This window comes from Cetorhinus maximus, chromosome 11 (assembly GCF_964194155.1).
Source record: "Cetorhinus maximus chromosome 11, sCetMax3.hap1.1, whole genome shotgun sequence".
NCBI lineage: Eukaryota > Metazoa > Chordata > Chondrichthyes > Lamniformes > Cetorhinidae > Cetorhinus > Cetorhinus maximus.
In genome coordinates this window covers 91,714,255-91,734,052 of record NC_135889.1, presented here as the reverse complement: position 1 = coordinate 91,734,052, position 19,798 = coordinate 91,714,255, and the positions used below count along the sequence as shown (strand labels likewise).

Sequence of the window (19,798 nt, the reverse complement as noted above, 5' to 3'; positions counted from 1 at the left end):
GGGGGACTTGAGTAAAGAAGCAAGGATGTCTTAATGCAGCTATACAGGGTCTTGTTAAGACCACATCTGGAGTAGTGTGTGCAGTTTTGCTCTCCTTACCAAGAAAGGATATACTTACCATAGAGGGAGTGCAGCGAAGGTTGACCAGACTTATTCCTGGGATGGCAGGACTGTTATATGAGGAGAGATTGGGCTGACTAGGCCTGTAGTCACTGTAATTTAGAAGAATGAGAGGGCATCTCATTGAAACGTATAAAATTCTGACAGGGATGGACAGGCTGGATGCAGGGATGATGTTTCCTCTGGCTGGCCATTTAGGACTGAGATGAGGAAAAATTACTTCACTCAGAGGGTGATCCTGTGGAATTCTTTACCACAGAAGGCTGTGGAGGCCAAGTCACTGAATGTATTTAAGAAGGAAATTGATTTCTAGACCCTAAAGGCATCAAGGGGTACGGGGAGAGAGCAGGAGTATGGCGTTGAGATAGAGGATCAGCCATGATCATAGTGAATGGCAGAGCAGGCTCAAAGGCCTGAATGACTTACTCCTGCTTCTATTTTTCTTTGTTTCTATGGTCTTCAAGGACTATACAATGTTGAAAAAAAACTTTATTGCTCTACTAATATTTTTGCACCAAACAATTCAATATCGGTTTTCACCCATTATCCTTCACATAGGGGTATCCCTAACCTCAGCCAGGCCTCTGCCACATCACTTCTCCAGGGATACAAAAAGAGAGTTTAAACAGAAAAATAAGGTGCAAGAAGGTTACGTTAGGTGGCTGTCATAGACTTTTTCATGCCCTTCTCAACAGTTCCATTGACAGACAGAAAACCAGGCCCAATGCAATCACACTTGCACACCAGAACAAAACGTGATGCAACTGAAATATTTTCTAAATGAGGAAATGCATACAGCAGTACCTTCACACATAATAGAACATAAAATAACAATGAATTCATGCTCTTTATTACATCATGATAGCTAATAATTTTTGAATACATTTTTTCCTAATTTAACTTACTTGCATTAGCACATTATTCCAAGAATCGTTGTGTGAAAGTTTTTTTTGTTCAAATGCTACATTCCATTATTTTCCAGTTATTTCCTCAGCTCCTAACTTTGATTGCTTTTTGTGAAATGCTACAAGATAGCATAGGTATTTAGGAATACTGTACTTGCTAAAATGGATTATTACAAAGCCTACATAATAAAGCTGGTGTACTTCATGCAAAATGATTTTATTTTTGTCAGTTATTATGCCGAAAAATAGGACTCTTTATGAATAAAATATACTCAGGGAGAAAAAAAGACCAATATGCACAATTACTTAAAAGTATTTGAGATAGTTACAAAGAGTAACTATCATAATCCATGAAAAGGAAATCACCTTTCAGTAAAACATTTGCTATTACTTTGGGAGGCCGACACATTTTAATTTTCTGTAATAGCTTCTACAATGCAGTATAATGTAATGTTCTAGTATTCGTGCAACTTCAATTGCTGTAAAGCTCTCACGCTTGCTTCATTCTCACGAATTACATGGTCATACCATCTCCTTGATTGTACCGCATCCGATCAGATATTTCCAGTTACCCTGAAAAATGTTATTGCAATTTTTTTGAAAGAGCTTTCTATATTCAGACATATTTTGCAGTTCCATTGTCTGAGTGTTTTACATCCCTCTCATGAAGTGTTTGGCAATATCCATGACATGCACTAATGAAAATTAAGTTTCATTGCATACCGCCCTAACAGGATCCAGCATATTAAATTTAAATTGTTTTATTTTATAAAAGCCAATAAGTAAAACGATTGAGCTACAACACAATGTATCAAAAATTAAGGGGAAAAATGGCACGCCTCCTGCTCGTCTTCCGACCACAACTCATCTATTCCAATGGTCAGTGAGCTAATCATAAAAAAGACAGAATTCAAAGATGGGCAATTCCAGTTACAGAGGAACTTAACTACAAGATAACAAGATCAGAGAGCTTGTCAAATTCTAAAAAACACAATAATCAAGATCGCTACCGACTAAAATGAGGTTAATGTTAGGGGTGCAATATGATACCCGCATTAGCAAAATCACAATTCTATTTCATTACTCATCATCGCTTTCTATTCGGTGAGTCGAAAACACAAATCGCAATGTATTTTAGTATAAAGGCGGTAAGATTTTATGTCTGATGTACTCAAGTCCTATATTTATACTGGGCTATTTTAGTAGCATGACTGGACCTTGTTTTATCTATTACCCAGATTCAAACAAGCTACTCTCCCATCAATTCCATACTATAAAATGCAGCCTCCAGAGAGAGAAAAAAAAAATGCCGGGTTTAGGTCTGACTACAGTGGCTGAATAATGAACCATGCCGAACTCTCACCTGGTTACAACATGTCGTACACTCTCTCGATAGCTATCCACACGCGTGAATGTACATACAAAAATCTCTGAATACACAGCAGATATAACGAGCTAGGGTAACATCCAGGCTAATACTAACGCACACGTACTGTCTGTTTGAAATCATTTCCCCCCCCCCCCCCCCCCCCCCGCTGCCCGGTGGTTACTGCATCTCCCCCAGCACACGGCCAGTATTTCGGCCTATTAGAAGGGGGGAGGGGGTGGGGGCCTAGGCCGCCGAGCTAATTTTACCCAGTCAAACCTTTCCATACGTCGCTTCCGCGAACCCTTTATCCGTCCGACACAAGAAACGGTGATGACCTTCTCACTGTGCGTGGCGCTCATTTACCACCGGGGGGTTTTTTTCTCCCCTCTCTCTCTCTCTCTCGCTCTCTTCTTGCAGTGAAAGCAGAAATACCAACCCCTGATTCAAACTAAGGGATCAGCCATGGGAGAAACGGATTTAATTTTTTTTAAAAAAAACTTACCAGCCTTCCACCGAGAGAATTTGTTGCATCGAGTCGGGAGCATGGCTGAACCCAGCTCCCTCCCCCTTACCCCAACGGCCCCCCTCTTTCTCTCTCTCTCTCTGTCTTTCCCTTCAGCCAGCTCCAACCAAGCCTAATGGAGGAAGCGGTGACGCTCGCCGACTGACACTGGCAAGGACCAATAGAGGCCGCAGCAGCAGCAGCCGCCGAACCCGGAGTTACTCTAAATATAAACGTTTAAAAGGCTCAGGAGGCTACACCCAAAACCAGAGCTTCCCGTTAGCACTGCTCACAAGTCACTCTGCGTTCGTTCGACACACTGGACAGTAAAGTGCAAATAAATTAAATGGCACATGTACATGTGGTGTTGAACAAAACACCCATCTGAACTGCAACACCAACTAAGGAGCATGGGCGTGTGGTCGGTTATAATGTAGAGAAACATCTCTGTCCGGGTAAACATATGATAAATTGGAATATGGCAGATTGCACTAAGCTTTGATCCCCCGTTCTTTGGACTGTTGATTTTTCTCTTCCCATGGCTCCCAATTGTCCAGCACCCCTATCCATGGTAACCAGGCACTGGGCTGGTGCCTTCGACAAACACTGCCCAGAGGCACTGATGTTCAGAAATTTCGTCGCTTATATTTTGCACTGATCTACAATTATGCTGGGCTGTAACACATGATAGATGTCAACAGGTTGTCCTGACAACAATTTTATTTGCAGCCCCACCCCACTAAATCATGTCATTTGCACGCCAAATGGATCAATTTTCTGCAGCTAAATATCAGATTTGCTTATTTATTTAAATTATTAAGGAGATTCTGAAGCAGTTATTTTTGGGGGGGGGGGGGGGCTCAGCAACAATTTTTCTTGCTTTCTGCTATTCTTCCCCCTCCCCCCGGCAGCTGCCAATCATCAGGACACAATGGTGACCCTGAGCCAATGAGCGCCGCTAGAGGGCGGGGCTAATCCGCCATCACGTCAGATTAAGGCAGCGGGCGCTTCGCTCGAGCTCCGGCGTCCGCGCACGGCGGAGCTTCTCTCAAGGCTGCTCGTCCATTTAAAAAAAAACCAGAACCCCAAATAAAACCTCCCACTGAACAAGACAAGAACGCGTCAGCCTTACCCACCATCCGTGTGCGAACTCATCGAGCGGCCAAACAGGAAACCGGCGCGAATAAAACCTAAACCCCCCGAAATCTATAGAAAAAACCCCCCACCCCCAACCAGACGCTGACCCGGCATCACCGCCCAGTGCCCTGCGTCATCACGCCATGCGTCACTCCGTAATGGCGGGCGGAGCACGCCGGCGCGATGACGTTGCTGGCTGGGTCTGAGCGCGGTTCTAGGGACCAATGTGACAATGTAACAGTTCTTCACTTGGGGAAACTTGTTCCTGTATGCAGTAAGTTTGGGTTTTTATGTCTGCGAAATAAGAGATAGTGTGCTTATTTTAAATTTGGTGCTTTAAAGTGGTTTTATTTTATTTTATGATTCTTAGTAAAACTGTTTACACAGTATTTTTTGTTTGTAAAGTATTTTAAATTTCATTTTGACGTTTGCTTAAATCATTTACCAAAATGATTTGTTGAAAGACGGTATTGTATAGAAACTATACTTCTCTGATCGGGGGAGGGGATGAGAGAGATACGTCGTAGTAGAGAGCTGTTAAGTTCGTAATGCATTGAAAAGATATATGGATAGTAATACAGTTTTTACATTATTAGGAAATTCTACTAATCGCGCCTTTTGCACTGGAAAATATCCTTACACATGAAGTGATAATAGAACTGACACTAACCTATTCCATCGAACAACTCAAACAGGTAGCGATGCTCCTTTAACCATGTGATGCTGCAAAATGCCTCTTCCTGTTGCAATGTTGTTGCTGTGTTGGTGAAATTTTCCAGACAGGCTTACTGTGGAAGTTTACTTCAAAAAAATTATTGGGATATCCCACCTGGTTATCTTTAGTTAAAATTCGATTTGTTTTTGCTGGGAAAGAATATTTTTGTTTCTGTTCATATTTGACAAAATAAACTGCAAAAGCAATCACAGTACTTGGAGAACTCCAGTGCTATAAAAATTCCAGGGACCCCTTGTAACACAAGTATTTTTTCTATGTAAAACTAGTTAGACAATTAAGTCAATTTTTTGCTTTGTTAACTGTTATTATGAAAATGTCTAAAATCATGATTCATGTGTTTTAGGAATATAACTTTTAGATTGGGGATTTAAGTGTTAAATGTAATGGGAAAGAACACCTGAGCTTGAGAGGTTGGTAAACAAACTTCAAATAATTACTATTGAGAGGAAGATTTATGTGTACTTACAAGGTCCGAGTTAGAAGGCTGAGAGCCATAAAACAGCAACTGGGGACTGGAAGGCAGGAAAGCTGAGAAGGATTGCTCTGTCTTTGTTAGAGATGTAAATTATTCTTGTAATTCCCCAGATCAAAGGAAGGTTGAAATGCCTCTGGTAAACAAGGGAAGTTCTTAAAGTTCTGATGAAGAGTCATACGGTCGCGAAACATTAACTGTATTCCTCTCCGCAGATGCTGTCATTGTGGCTCAGATGAAAGCTGTGGTCATGTGCTGTGGCTGCAAGCTTTCTTGCGCCTGCTTGAGCGCTGAAGCTCAAGTCACTGGCTATTGCTGAGTCAAAAATTATGGTGCTTAAGCATGGGTTTAAAAATTCTTGAGAGACGTGTACGCAATTCTTAGTGGATACCTTGAAACCTGGCGAACTTGGTACTTAAAGTTGATAAGGCACCAGGACCGGATGAGATGCATCCAAGAATATTGAAGGAAGTGAGGGTGGAAATTGCAGAGGCATTGGCAATAATGTTTCAATGTTCCCTGGATTCGGGGAGGTGCCAGAGGACTGGAGAATTGCACCCTTGTTCAAAAAAGGTTGTAAAGATCTGCCCTGCAATTACCGACCAGTCAGTTTAGCTTTGGTGGTGGGGAAACTTCTAGAAACAATTATTTGGGATAGAATTAATAGTCACGTGGAAAAATGTGGATTGATTCGGAAGAGTCAGCATGGATTTGTTAAAGGAAAATCATGTCTAACAAATTTGCTGGAGTTTTTTGAAGAAGTAGCAGATGGTTGATGAGGGCAAGGCCGTTGATGTGGTGTATATGGCCTTCCAAAAGGCCACACAACAGACTTGTGAGGAAAGTTATAGGTCATGGAATAAAAGGAACAGTAGCAACGTGGATACAAAATTGGCTGAGGGATAGGAAACAGAGTAATGGTTAATGGGTACTTTTTCAGGCTGGAAGAAGATTTGTATTCCCCAGGGGCCGGAATTGGGACCCTTGCTTTTCCTAATATATTTAAATGATCTAGATCTTGGTGTGCAGAGGACAATTTCAAAGTTTGCGGACGATAAAAAACTTGAGAATTGTAAATTGCGAGGAGGATAGTGTAGAACTTCAAAAGGACATTGACACATTGGTGGAGTGGACAGATAGGTGGCAGATGAAGTTCAATGCAGAGGTGTGTGAGGTGATGCAGTTTGGTACAAAGAACGTGGAGAGACAGTATAACATAAAGGGTACTATTTTAAAGGGTGTGCAGGAGCAGAGAGACCTGGGTGTATATGTACATAAGTCACTAAAGGTGGCAGGACAGGTAGAGAGAACTGTTTCGAAAGCACACAGTATTCTAGGCTTCGTTAATAGGGGCATAGAGTACCAGAGCAGAGAGATTATGATGAACTTATAAGATATTAGTTAGACCTCAGCTGGGGAATTGTGTTCTGGGTGCCACACTATAGGAAGGATGTGAATGCATTGCAGAGCGTGCAGAAGAGGTTTATGAGATTGGTTCCAGGGATGAGACTCTTCAGTTATGAGGAAAGATTGGAGAAGTTGGGACTGTTTTCTTTGAGAGGAGAAGGCTAAGAGGAGTCTTGATAGAAGTTTTCAAAATCATGAAGGGTCTGGACTGAGTAGATGGGGAGAAACTGTTCCCACACATAAACAGATCGAGAACCAAAGGGCACAGTTTTAAAATGTTTTGCAAAAGAAGCAAATACAAGGTGAGAAAATACTTTTTCACACAGCGAGTAGCTAGGGTTTGGAATGCATTGCCTGGAAGTGTTAAAAACAAAAAACTACTGCGGATGCTGGAAATCCAAAACAAAAACAGAATTACCTGGAAAAACTCAGCAGGTCTGGCAGCATCGGCGGAGAAGAAAAAAGTCGACGTTTCGAGTCCACATGACCCTTCAACAGAACCGAGTATAGTTAGGAGAGGGGTGAAATATAAGCTGGTTTAAGGTGGGGGGCGGCGGGGGGGGAGAGAAGTTGAGGGTGGGGTGGTTGTAGGGACAAGCAAGCAGTGATAGGAGCAGATAATCAAAAGATGTCACAGACAAAAGGATCAAAGAGGTGTTGAAGGTGGTGATATTATCTAAAAGAATGTGCTAATTAAGAATGGATGGCAGGGCACTCAAAGTACAGCTCTAGTGGGGGTGGGGTGGAAAGACTGACAAGGTATTAGTTGTAGATTTAAAAATAATGGAAATAGGTGGGAAAAGAAAAATCTATATAAATTATTGAAAAAAACAAAAGGGAGGGGGAAGAAACGGGGTGGGGATGGGGGGAGGGAGTTTAAGATCTAAGGTTGTTGAATTCAATATTCAGCCCGGAAGGCTGTAAAGTGCCTAGTCGGAAGGTGAGGTGCTGTTCCTCCAGTTTGCGTTGGGCTTCACTGGAACAATGCAGCAAGCCAAGGACAGACATGTGGGCAAGAGAGCAGGGTGGAGTGTTAAAATGGCAAGCGACAGGGAGGTTTGGGTCTTTCTTGCGGACAGACCGCAGGTGTTCTGCAAAGCGTTCGCCCAGTTTGCGTTTAGTCTCTCCAATGTAGAGGAGACCGCATTGGGAGCAACGAATGCAGTAGACTAAGTTAGGGGAAATGCAAGTGAAATGCTGCTTCACTTGAAAGGAGTGTTTGGGCCCTTGGACGGTGAGGAGAGAGGAAGTGAAGGGGCAGGTGTTGCATCTTCTGCGTGGGCATGGGGAGGTGCTATAGGTGGGGGTTGAGGAGTAGGGGGTGATGGAGGAGTGGAACAGGGTGTCCCGGAGGGAACGATCCCTACGGAATGCCGCCAGGGGGGGGTGAAGGGAAGATGTGTTTGGTGGTGGCATCATGCTGGAGTTGGCGGAAATGGCGGAGGATGATCCTTTGAATGCGGAGGCTGGTGGGGTGATAAGTGAGGACAAGGGGGACCCTATCATGTTTCTGGGAGGGAGGAGAAGGCGTGAGGGCAGATGCGCGGAAGATGGGCCGGACACGGTTGAGGGCCCTGTCAACGACCGTGGGTGGAAAACCCTGGAAGAGTGGTGGAGGCAGGTTCAACTGAGGGGACATTGGCTGATTATTTAAATAGAAACAATGTGCAGGATTGTGGGGAAAAGGCAGGAGTTTGGCACTAACTTAAAATGCTCAGAGAGCTGGTGCAGACACGATGGGCCGAATGGCCTCCTCCTACACTGTAACAGTTCTGTGACTCTGAGTGGCCCACAAACCCCCAGTGGTGAACCTCTGGGCTACAGTATACTCTTACTTCAAAGTTGCTGAATTTAAATGATCTGATAACGAACTTTCAGCTCTAAATTCCTACTTGTGTTAATCCAGACTCTCTTATTTCTCACAAATATGTGTTATTGATGTTGAATTATTAAGATTAGATTGTAACCTCTAAACTCAATTTGTCTTTTTCCCCATAAGCTTTTTTAATTGTCTATTTTTTCAAAAATTTCACCTGCTTCCATTTTCAAAGCTGTTACAAATTCTGCTTCCACTGCTGTATATGGTGGGGCATTCCATATCTAAACAGCTCTGTTGTTTAATAACTTCGAACCTTTCCTACTTTTTGTGGTGCTATTAAATTTATAGCCTCAAATTAACAATTCACAGATCAATAAGAATAGTTTTGATTGAGTAAATTAGGAGAAGCTCGTATATCACATGTGCTTCTCAGGTGTGATTTAAAATCCTCCAGTTTCTCTCACCTCACGATAAGGAAGGCCTCAAATTCCTGTTGTCATCTTTGTAAATACCTTCAGTATTTTTTTGTGGCATTGATATCCTTCGTGTCAGCTGCCCAAAACTATAGGCAATCTTACAGTTGCAGCCTAAACAATGATTTGTATAGATTTAGTATTGTACCTTTCCTCGTGTACTCTATACCTGGATTTATGACCTCTAGGGCTCTAGATCCCTTGTTTTTTATATTCTTTCATTGGCTAGGCCAGCATTTTTTGCCCATCCCCCATTGCCCTTGAGAAGAAGATGGTGAGCTGCTGCAGTCCATTCTTGTAGGTACACCCACGGTGCTGTTATGGAGAAAGTTCCAAGCTTTTGACCCAGCATCAGTAAAGAATGGCGATATAGTTCCATGGAGGGCAAGTGGCTTTAGAGTAACTCCGCAGGAGGGTGAGTGGCTTGGAGGGGAACTTGCAGGTGGTTATGTTCCCATGCATCTGCAGCCTTGTCCTTCTTGATGGTAGAGGTTGTGGGTTTGAAAGATGCGTCAAAGAAACTTTGGTGAGTTTCCGCAGTGCATCTTGATGATGGTACATACCGTTGCCACTGTGCGTTGGTGGTGGAGGGAGTGAATGTTTAAGGTGGTGGATGGGGTGCCAGTTGAGCAGGGTGCGTTGTCCTGGATGGTGCCGAGTTTCTTGAATGTTGTTGGAGTTGTACTCGCCCATGCAAGTGGAGAGTATTCATCGCACTCCTGACTTGTGCATTGTAGACGATGGACAGGCTTCGGGGAGTCAGGGAGGTGAGCTACTCGCCAGAGACTTTTCAGCCTCTGACCTGCTCTTGTAGTTACTGTATTTATATGGTTGGCCCAGTTCAGCTTCTGGTCAATGGTCCCCCCCCACAGGATGCTGATAGTGGAGGATTCAGCGTAATGCCATTGAATGCTAAGGAGACGTGGTTAGATTATCTCATGTTGGCGATAGTCATTGCCTGGCACTTGTGTGGTGTCAATGTTACTTGCCACTTATCAGCCGAAGCGTGAATTTTGTCCAGGTCACGGACTGCTTCAGTATCTGAGGAGTTGAAAACTATATTGAACACTGTGCAAACACCACCAAACGTCCCCACCTCTGTCCTTATGCTGGAGAGAAGGTCATTGATGAAGCAGCTGAAGATGGTTAGGTTTAGGACGCTACCCTGAGGATCTCCTACAGCAATGACCTAGGACTGAGATGATTGACCTCCAACAACCACAGCCATCTTCCTTTGTGCTTGGTGTGACTCCAACCAGTGGAGCGTTTTCCCTCTGATTTCCATTGACTTCAGTTTTGCTAGGGCACCTTGATGCCATTCTCAGTTGGAAATGCTGCCTTGATTTCAAGGGCAGCCACTCTCACCTCAGCTCTTTCGTCCATGTTTGGACCACAATTGTTATGAGGTCAGGAGCCAGGTGGCTCTGGCAGAACCCAAACTGAGCAGGTTTTGCTGAGTAAGTGCCACTTGATAGCATTGTTGACGACGTCTATCAGTTTGCTGATGATCAAGAGTGGATTAATGGAGTGATAATTGACCGGGTTGGATTTGTCCTGCTTTTTGTGGACAGGACCTACCTGGGCAGTTTTCCACATTGCCAGGTAAGTGCCAGTGTTGTAGCTGTACTGGAACAGCTCGGCTAGGGGTGCTGCTAGTTCTAGAGCACAAGTCTTCAGTACTATTGCTAGAATGTTGTCAGGGCCTACAGGCTTTGCAGTATCTAGTGCCTTCAGCTGTTTCCTGATATCACGTAGGGTGAATTGAATTGGCTGCAGACTGGTATCTGTGATTTGTTTGTCATCCCATTTTTCAAAATGTATGGATTTGAAACATAAAGTCAAAATTTTCAGCATTTTTTGTGTACGTTCTGTGTATTCTTCACTTATTTTATGCGCATTGACTTTTATTCAACGCCGATTTGCAGAATCTACTATCTCTTTTACATCCTCATGAACAAGCTTGTCTTTGTTGTTGATTACGGTCTCCATTTGTACCTGCAAACTTCAATATGGCATCCATACATCCCAAGTTTTCCACAATTCCCTCTGTGTCTGAAATTTATAATGCCTACAATAAGGTAATAATAAAAATTTAATAATCACATTTTCACAAAACATGATTAACTTTATTCAAATTCTTGTAATGCTTTAACTGAAATTTTTAATTCAAAAGCTACAGAATCTTCCAAAAACCTCGATACCGACTTGATCATCGCCCTGTACAAAATTACCATTTGTTGAAGGTCATGCAGCCTGAGCGGTTGCAAAGTGTGTGGTTTCCCAGATGTGTCAGTAGCATTAAAGATAAACTTATGTTAGATTTATAACAACATTTATTTTGTTATAGTGATGAACATTTATTCAGATACACTATCTTTCTACAGTAGTATTACATAGTAAACCTATTGGCAAAATTGAGGCCAATGGGATTCATGAGCCAGTGGCAGTGTGGATAGAAAATTGACTAAGGGGCAGAAAGTAGTGGTGAATGGTTGTTTTTCAGGCTGAGGAGAATACAGTGGTGTCCACCACTGGGTCTGCGTATTAGGACCACTGCTGTTTTTGAAGCTCATTAAAACTGTTCAGTGAGAAGCATTCAAACAAGCATTGAACTTAATTCAGGATGAATTTGTACCCTTAAGTGGCAAGAGCTCCGCTTAGCAAATAAAACAGCCATTGTTGACAAAAGGTGAGAGATAATATGAAAATAAAATAGAGAGCATGCAAAAATGCAAAGAGCAGTGTAGGTTTTTGTTATTTGTTCATGGGATGTGAGCGTCGCTGGCTAGCCCAGCATTTATTGTCCATCCCTAATTGCCCTTGTTCAGAGGGCATGTAAGAGTCAACCACATTGCTGTGGGTCTGGTGTCATATGTAGGCCAGACCAGATAAGAATGGCAGATTTCCTTCCCTAAAGGACATTAGTGAACCAGATGGGTTTTTACGACAATCGGCAATGGTTTTGTGGTCATCAGACTTATTTTCCAGATTTTATTGAATTCAGATTTCACCATTTGCGTTGGTGGGATTTGAACCTGAGCCCCAGATCAATGGGGACTGGAAGAGATTTAAAGATCAGCAAAGGAAGAGAGCTGCAAAAAGGGAATATGACACACAGATTTCACTCTTATTTTAGAGGAAAGGGATAGTCAGTGGAAATGTGGGCCCTTCAAAAATAGAAATGGGTAATTTTGCAAATGAAAATAGTGAAATGGCAGACTTGTTGAATAATTACTTTTTGTCAGTCTTCACAGTGGAGGAGAAGGTTAATATACCTGATAGTATAAGGAAATTAATCATTAACAAAGGACTAAGTTTAATGTAAGTAAGACAACAGTTTAGAAAGAAAATAATGGCACAGTATTAAAGACTGACCTTCTCCTAGGGCCTGATGGTTTCCACGCCAGGGTTTTAAAGCAAGTAGGTGAGGAAATTGAAGATGCTTTAGCTATAATTTCCAAAGTGCGCTCATTTCAGGAATTGTCCCTTTTTAGATTGGAGAATTGGAAATGTAACACCATTATTTAAGACAGATGAGAGAAACTAGGAAATGATGGACCTGTTGGTCTAATGCCTGCTGTGGGGAAATTATTGGAATCTATAATTAACAGTAGAGTGACTGAGCACTTAGGGGAATTTGAGCTGATTAGAGAGAGTCATCATGGATTTGTAAAGGGCAGGTCATAATGAATCCAATTGAATTTTTTGAGAAAGTAACTAAAGTAATAGACATGGGAATGTATATTCATGTAGTTTATATGAACCTCCTGAAATCAATCTGTAATGTTCCACATAAGAATATGTTAAAGCTCATGAATTGAAGGAAAATAATTGACCTGGATAGGAGGTTGTTTTGGCAATAGAAGACAGGTAATAGTGATAATGGGTATGTGTGCAAATTGGAATTAAGTGACTTGTGGGGTCACTTAAATCAAAATAGATTTGTGCTGGGACCGCAACTATTTACTATGCCTATAAATGGCTTAGCTAACACAATAAGAAACTGACCTGAAAGCATTCTGAACTCATTTTCCAGGCTACCTTTGCCGATTTAATTTGTCCAACATATATAATTGCAGTGCATTTCTTAGAAGCCCCCATATTTCTTCTCATTGTTCAGCCAAGAGCAAGAGTCCAGATGGCTGTGTTGCCTGCCCAGTGCCAGGGTTTGGGACATCTGCTCGGAGCTGGAGAGGAACTTGGAATGGGAGCATCTAGTTGTCGTAGCCTGCATAGGCACCAATGACATAGATTGGATTAGGAAAGAGGTTCTGCATTGGGAGTATGAGTAGCTAGGGGTTAAATTTAAAAAAAAACAGAACCTCAAAGGCAATGACCTCTGTATTATTTCCTGGCCACGAGCAAATTGTTGAAGGGTAAATAAGATTAGGGAGTTGAATGTGCGGCTCAAAGATTGGTGCGGGAAGAGTGGGTTTTGATTCATGGGCTACTGCGAGGGAAGATGTGGTAAATTAAAGGAAAAGGATGAGGCAAGAGAGCAAGGTAGCAATAAGTGTAATGATAATTACAGCATGGTAGGAAGAGCCAGATCATTAAGACAAGATATTAGGAAATATTTTTCGTGCAAAGGGTGGTAGAAATCTGATACTCTTCTTGAAAGAAGGTCGTGGGATATGGAGCCAAAATGGATGAATGGACTTAGGATACAGACCAACCATGGTCTCATTGAACCAGTTCAAAGGGCAAAATGGCCTACTCCTGTTCCTATGTTCCTTTGCTAGTGACATGGACCTGGGTGATACAGAGCATAATTTCAAAGTCTGCAATTGATATGAAACACATAAAGTAGCAAAGCAGCAAGGAGAATAGTAAGGTAATTCAGGTGGACATAAACTGACCAGTGAAATGGGTGCGTGAAATTTGATGAAATGAAATGAAAGTACAGTAATGTGAAGTGATCCATCATGGTAGGAAGAATGGGGAGAGCTGATATGAATGAAATGGTACCATCAGGAACAGGGTGATACTGAGGGTGGATGGACACAAATCTTTGAAGACAGTAGAAAAGGTTGAGAAAGTACCTATAAATGCTTATTTTTTTATTTATTCTTTCATGGGATGTGAGAATCACGTCCCTAATTACCCCTTAGAAAGTGAGCCACTTCTTCAACCACTGCAGTCCATCTGGTGCAGCTACACCCACAGCGCTGTTAGGAAAGGAATTCCAGGATTTTGACCCAGTGACAGTGAAAGAATATAGTTCCAAGTCAGGATGGTGTGTGGCTTGGAGGGGAACTTGCAAGTGGTGATGTTCCCATGCATCTGCTGTTCTTGTCCTTCTAGTTGGTAGAGGTCATGGGTTTGAAAGATGCTGTCAAAGGAAGCTTGATGAGTTACTGCACTGCATCTTGTAGATGGTACACACTGCTGCCACTGTGTGTTAGTGGTGGAGGGAATGCATGTTTAAGGAGTGGAAGGGGTGCCAATCAAGCGGGTTGCTTTGTCCTGGATGGGATGGTGTCAAACTTCTTGAATGTTTTTAGACCTGCACTCATCCAAACAAGCGGATAGTATTCCATCAGACTCCTGACTTGTGCCTTTTAGATGGTGGACAGGCTTTGGGTACCTGCCTCAGAATTCCCAGCCTCTGACCTGTTCTTGTAGACACAGTATTTATATGGCTGGTCCAGTGAAGTTTCTAGTCAATGGTAACCCCTGGAATATTGATAGTGGAAGATTCAGATATGGTAATGGCATTGAATGTAATGGGAAGATGGAGATATTGGAGGGGATGGTCATTCCCTGGCACTCAAGTGGCAAGCAACATTCAGGCCACACATCAGCCTAAACCTGAATGATGTGCAGATTTTGCCACATACAGGTGCAGACTGCTTCAATATCTGTGGAGTTGCGAATTGTACTGAATATTGTGCAATCATCAGTGAACATCCCCATTTCTGACCTTGGAAAGAAGGTAATTGATGAAACAGCTGAAGCTTAGGTTGAGCCTAGGGTACTGCCCCGAAGAAGTCCTGCAATAATGTCCTGGGGCAGAGCTGTTTGGCCTCCCACAACCATCTTCCTTTGATATGACTCCAACCAGTGGAGAGTTTTTCCTGATTCCCAATGATTTCAGTTTTGCTCAGGCTCCTTGATGTCAGACTCGGTCAAATGCAGCCTTGATGTCAAGCACAATTACTCTCTCCTTCCATCAAGAGTTCAGCTCTTTTGTCCATGTCTGGACCAAGGCTGTAATGAGATCAGGAGCCGAATTGCCCTGGCAAAACCCAAACTGGGCGTCAGTGAGTAGATTAATGCTGAGTTAGTGGTGTCAACGACCCATTCCATCACTTTGATGATTGAGAATTGGCTGGGTGGGACTTGTCCTACTTTTTGTGATCAGGACATACCTATACAATTTTCCACATTGTCAGATAGATGCCAGTATTGTAGTTGTACTGGAACAGCTTGGCTAAGGGCATGGCTAGTCCTGGGGAACAAATCTTCAGTAATATTACTGGAATGTTGTAAGGGCCCGTAGCCTTTTCAGTATCCAGTGCCTTCAACCATCTCTCGATATCAAGTAGAACCAATCAAATCAGCTGAAGACTCGCATCTGTGATGCTGGGCATCTCAGGAAGTGGCTGAGCTGGGTCATCCACTCAGCACTTGTGGCTGAAGATGGCTACAAATGCTTCAGGCTTGTGTTTTACACTGATACGCTGGGCTCCCCCATCATTGAGTATTGGGATATTTGTGGAGCCAGCTTCTCCTGTTCGTTGTTTAATTGTCCACCATCATTCACGACTGGATGTGGGAGGACTGCAGAGCTTACATCTGATCTATGCGTTGTGGGATGCTTAGCTCTCTTATAGCATGATGCTTCTTCTGTTTGACATGCAAGCAGTCTTGTGTCCTAGCGTCATCAGGTTGATATCTCATTTTTGGTTATGCCTGCTGCTGCTCCTGGCATGATCTCCTGCACTCTGCATTGAACTTTGGATTTACAAAACCCAGGACCTTTTGCTAAACCTTGGGTAAAACACTGGTTAGGCCCCAGCTTGAGTACTGTGTCAATTTTGGGCACGACATTTTAGGAAGGATGTTGAGTCTTTAGAGGGGGTGCACAGGTAATTAACGAGAAAGGTACCAAGGTTACAGGATGTCAGTTATGTGGAGAGATTAGACAAGATAAGGTTGTTCTCTTTAGAGCAGAGAGGGTTAAGGAGAGATTAAATAGAGGTGCTTAAAATTATGAATGTTTTTGTTAGAGCACATTAGGATAAACTTTCAACTGGGAGAAAAGTAGGTAACTGACGGGCACAGATTCATACAGGACATTAACAAAGAAATCTGGGCACAGATTCACACAGGACATTATCAAAGAAATTGATGGGGAAATTGTATTTTTTTTAAAACTCTGAGTTATGATCTGAAATGCAGAACCTGAAAGGGCGGTGGAAACAGATTCAATAAAACCTTTTGAAAAAGAATTGAATAACAACCTAAAGGAGGAGAATTTGCAATGTTTTGTGGAAAGGGCGGGTTGGCTGGAAACTTGGATAGCTCCTTCAAAGTTCCAGTGTAAACATGATAGCCTGAATGGCCTCCTTCTGTGCTGCATCATATGATGCTATATTGTTAGCTCGTAGGCTTTGTTTCTTAAGCAGTGAAGTATGATTTTTAAATTGTAATACCTTTAAAATTGTTGCAAGTGTACTAAGATGGTGGCCACTGAACTTTGAAACAGCAACTAACACTTATTTCATATTAGAACTTACCAGTGCTGTAATTACCTCTTTAATGGAATAAGTTAATTGGAGATACGAGCATACAAAGCAGGAGCGGATGTATTACTGTACACTAATTCCCATGTTTCAGTGAGTTGTAATTACGAACATAGGTGTAAGAACAACAGTTAGTCCTGACAATTCACTGTTCCCAATTCAGTAATGTCAATGTCTTATCAAATACATTGTTATGGTTTGTTAATGTCAATTACACTGTTGAGGGAAACAGCTGATGGATATTTGAACACATATAATTAGGGGATAGCTGGGACATTGGGTGGAGGTAGAGTGTTAACACTGAACAAAATCAATAATCTATATCAGCAAGGAAAGCCACTGTGTCTTAGTTTTGACTTCACCAACTAGTACAGATCCTGTTAACATTGGTAGCAGAGGGTGGTTGGCCTAAAGTTGAAGACTGGAAGCTAAGATACCTTTTCAGACAGATTGAAATTGGAGTTATTTTGGAGAGGAATGACTGAAACCAAGTATGAAGTATTAAGGTATGATTTTCCACCATTGTTCTGTGAAGCTGAACCTTACGACCAATGGAAGAATGAAGTGGATATATGGGCATGGGTTATGTGCTGACCAAAGAAAAAGCAAGGTAAGGCCTTGGCACTTTCGCTTCCCACCAGAAGCAGGATTAGGTGTAAAGTATTTTTGGAGCTAGAGGCTCATCATTTGGACACCTGAGGAAGGTTTAGATAATCTCTTAAAATTTATGGACAAAATTTATAAGAAAGATTGACCTGTTAAATGCATACGAGGCATGGTCAGATTTTGATAAATTTAAAAGAGTGGACGGTTATTCCATAGAAGAATATATCATGGAATTTGACAGGTTATAAAACAGATTGCAGAAGTTCTATTTGGATATCCCTAATTCAGTGCTTGTTTTCAAATTGTTGGATTGTGCTAAAATATCGAACATGGATAGGTTCCTGGTCTTGACTGGAATTAGATTCTCAAAAAGAGGTACGTTTTTGGAACAGATGCATGAAGCTTTTTTAAAAAACATTGGGGAAACATTCATTTCCAACCACTTTAATGGCACCAATGGAACATTTAGTGGTAACACAAAAATGAAGGATTCGATGCTGGCAGCATTTCAAGATCATTTAGATATGGGGTGCAGGCGTCAATGCGAAAGAAGAACCATGAACAAAAGAAATATGGATAGAGACCCTTATGGTAGCTTCAACAGATGACAGGATTTGGGTAACTACGGCAGGAGAATGAACCCCGGGAATAACTAAGGAATGGTAACCTGGTGCTTCACATCTGACTCAGGATATCATTTATGCGATGAATTGTCCAAAACGGAATAACAGGATTTTGAAATAACACATTCAAGGAAGGATTGACAAAACTGATCAGTCAGAAGGAACTGTACTGGTCACCAGAAGCTTTATTCTGGTAATGGGTGTTTCAATTGCAGACTCATTCAGTTGTGCTGTTAGACAGTGGGTGCATACCCCCAGTATGTGAAGTGGATTGGTTAAAAGATCTGGATTAACTAAATAGTAAAGACTGAAGTAAGGTTAAGGAATATGAAAATTCTACTTACTTCAGGTTTGGGGGCGATAACATGTTAAAGTCACAAAAGAGAGTGGTAAACCATTTTATTAGTACAGATGTAGTATCCAGTGAAATACCCTTACTGTTCAGTAAGCCATCTATGAAAAAGGCTCAAATGAAATTAGATGTGGAACACAGTAAGGCAATTGTTTTTGAATAAACTGTAAAACTACACATTTCCCAATCGGGACATTATTGTATTCCCTTAACAAGAGCAAACGTTTCTGATCACGATGTTAAACAAGTGCTGATGACATCAGGGAGTGGGAGTTTAAAGGAAAAAAAGGCAAGTTGTTTTAAAACTACATCGGCTGTTTGTCCCTTCATCTTATATTCATCATAGGTTAAAAATTCTGCTAAAGGTTGCAGGGTAATGGATGATGATTTTACTAAACTTATAGAAGAGATCAGTGAGAAATGCAATTATATGTAAAAAAAAAAGAGGACACAATCACTGCCCATCGTGAGTCTCCCATGAGCTAGAGACTTTAATGAAATTGTAGCAATTTTAATTCATTGCCACAGAAGGCTGTGGAGGCCAGGTCATTGAGTATATTTAAGACCGAGATAGATAGGTTCTTGATTGGTAAGGGGATCAAAGGTTACGGGGAGAAGGCGGGAGAATGGGTTTGAGAAACTTATCAGCCATGATTGAATGGTGGAGCAGACTCGATGGGCCGAATGGCCTAATTTCTGCTCCTATGTCTTATGGTCAATGGACATGAAGGTATGGGATAAGGGCAAAAACATTCTTCTCTTACACTTCATAGACATGGCAACTAGGTTCAGTCTGTCAACAGTAATATATAGTAAAGACAAAAGTAATTGTGGACAAGATAATGGAAAAATGAATAGGAATTGGACTGGAAGCACTGGCTAAATCCCTGACTGACAATGGTGGGGGGGAAGTTTGCCAATGGTGAATTTAAAAGTATGTGTGAAAATATGAACAATATAGAAATGAACACAGCAGTGGAAAGTCCCTTTAATAATGGGTTTGTGAAAAAATCACGGAGTAATTTTTGAGATACTTCACAAAATCTTAGCTGACAAACCAAGCTGTAAACTGACCTTTGCCCTGGTGTGGGCAGAGTATGTGAAGAATTCAATTCAAATGGTTGGGGGCTACAGTCCTTATCAATTAGTTTATGGGGGAAATCCAAAAATACCTTTGGTGATGTGCAATCATCCCCCGGCCTTAGAAGGGAGTGCGATTAGTTCAATTTTTTCTGAGCGCTTGAATGCCCTGTATGCAGAGAGAAAGGCATTTATGAAGGCTGAGGTTTCAGAGAAGATTCGGCAAGCCTTACAGCACTGTGTAAGGCCATCAGAAATAAATTTTAATCCAAGGGATCTAGTATATTACAGAAGAGAAGGGCAGAAAGAATGAAAAGGCATGGGTAAAGTGATGGGCAGTGATGGAAAAAACAATAATTTTATAACATGGCAGTCAAATTGTTTGGGTTAATTCCTTGAGGCTAATTGGTACTGATTATACATTTACAGAATCTGAACGGGTAACAAAG

The 19,798-nt window shown here is 41.9% G+C and overlaps 2 protein-coding genes across 32 annotated transcripts in view; one reads left to right on the top strand and one right to left on the bottom strand.

Annotated features, from left to right (window-relative positions):
• Nucleotides 1-4,165, bottom strand: part of r3hdm1 (R3H domain containing 1) — a 137,710-nt gene extending 133,545 nt beyond the window's left edge. For 21 of the 31 annotated variants that reach the window (XM_078552436.1, XM_078552444.1, XM_078552432.1 and 18 more), the window contains exon 1: nucleotides 2,897-3,046. The gene's annotated coding sequence lies outside the window, so the exon portion shown is untranslated. Of the gene's footprint in view, nucleotides 1-2,388; nucleotides 2,418-2,896; nucleotides 3,048-4,028 lie in introns of those variants that run through there. The other 10 variants (XR_013577987.1, XR_013577988.1, XR_013577990.1 and 7 more) reach the window with 5 other exon arrangements.
• The window catches only part of zranb3 (zinc finger, RAN-binding domain containing 3), a 118,942-nt gene continuing 103,289 nt past the window's right edge, over nucleotides 4,146-19,798 (top strand). Inside the window, exon 1 of the mRNA XM_078552430.1 lies at nucleotides 4,146-4,307. Coding sequence (XP_078408556.1) covers nucleotides 4,303-4,307 — 5 coding nt within the window. The 5' untranslated portion in view covers nucleotides 4,146-4,302. The remainder of the gene's footprint in view (nucleotides 4,308-19,798) is intronic.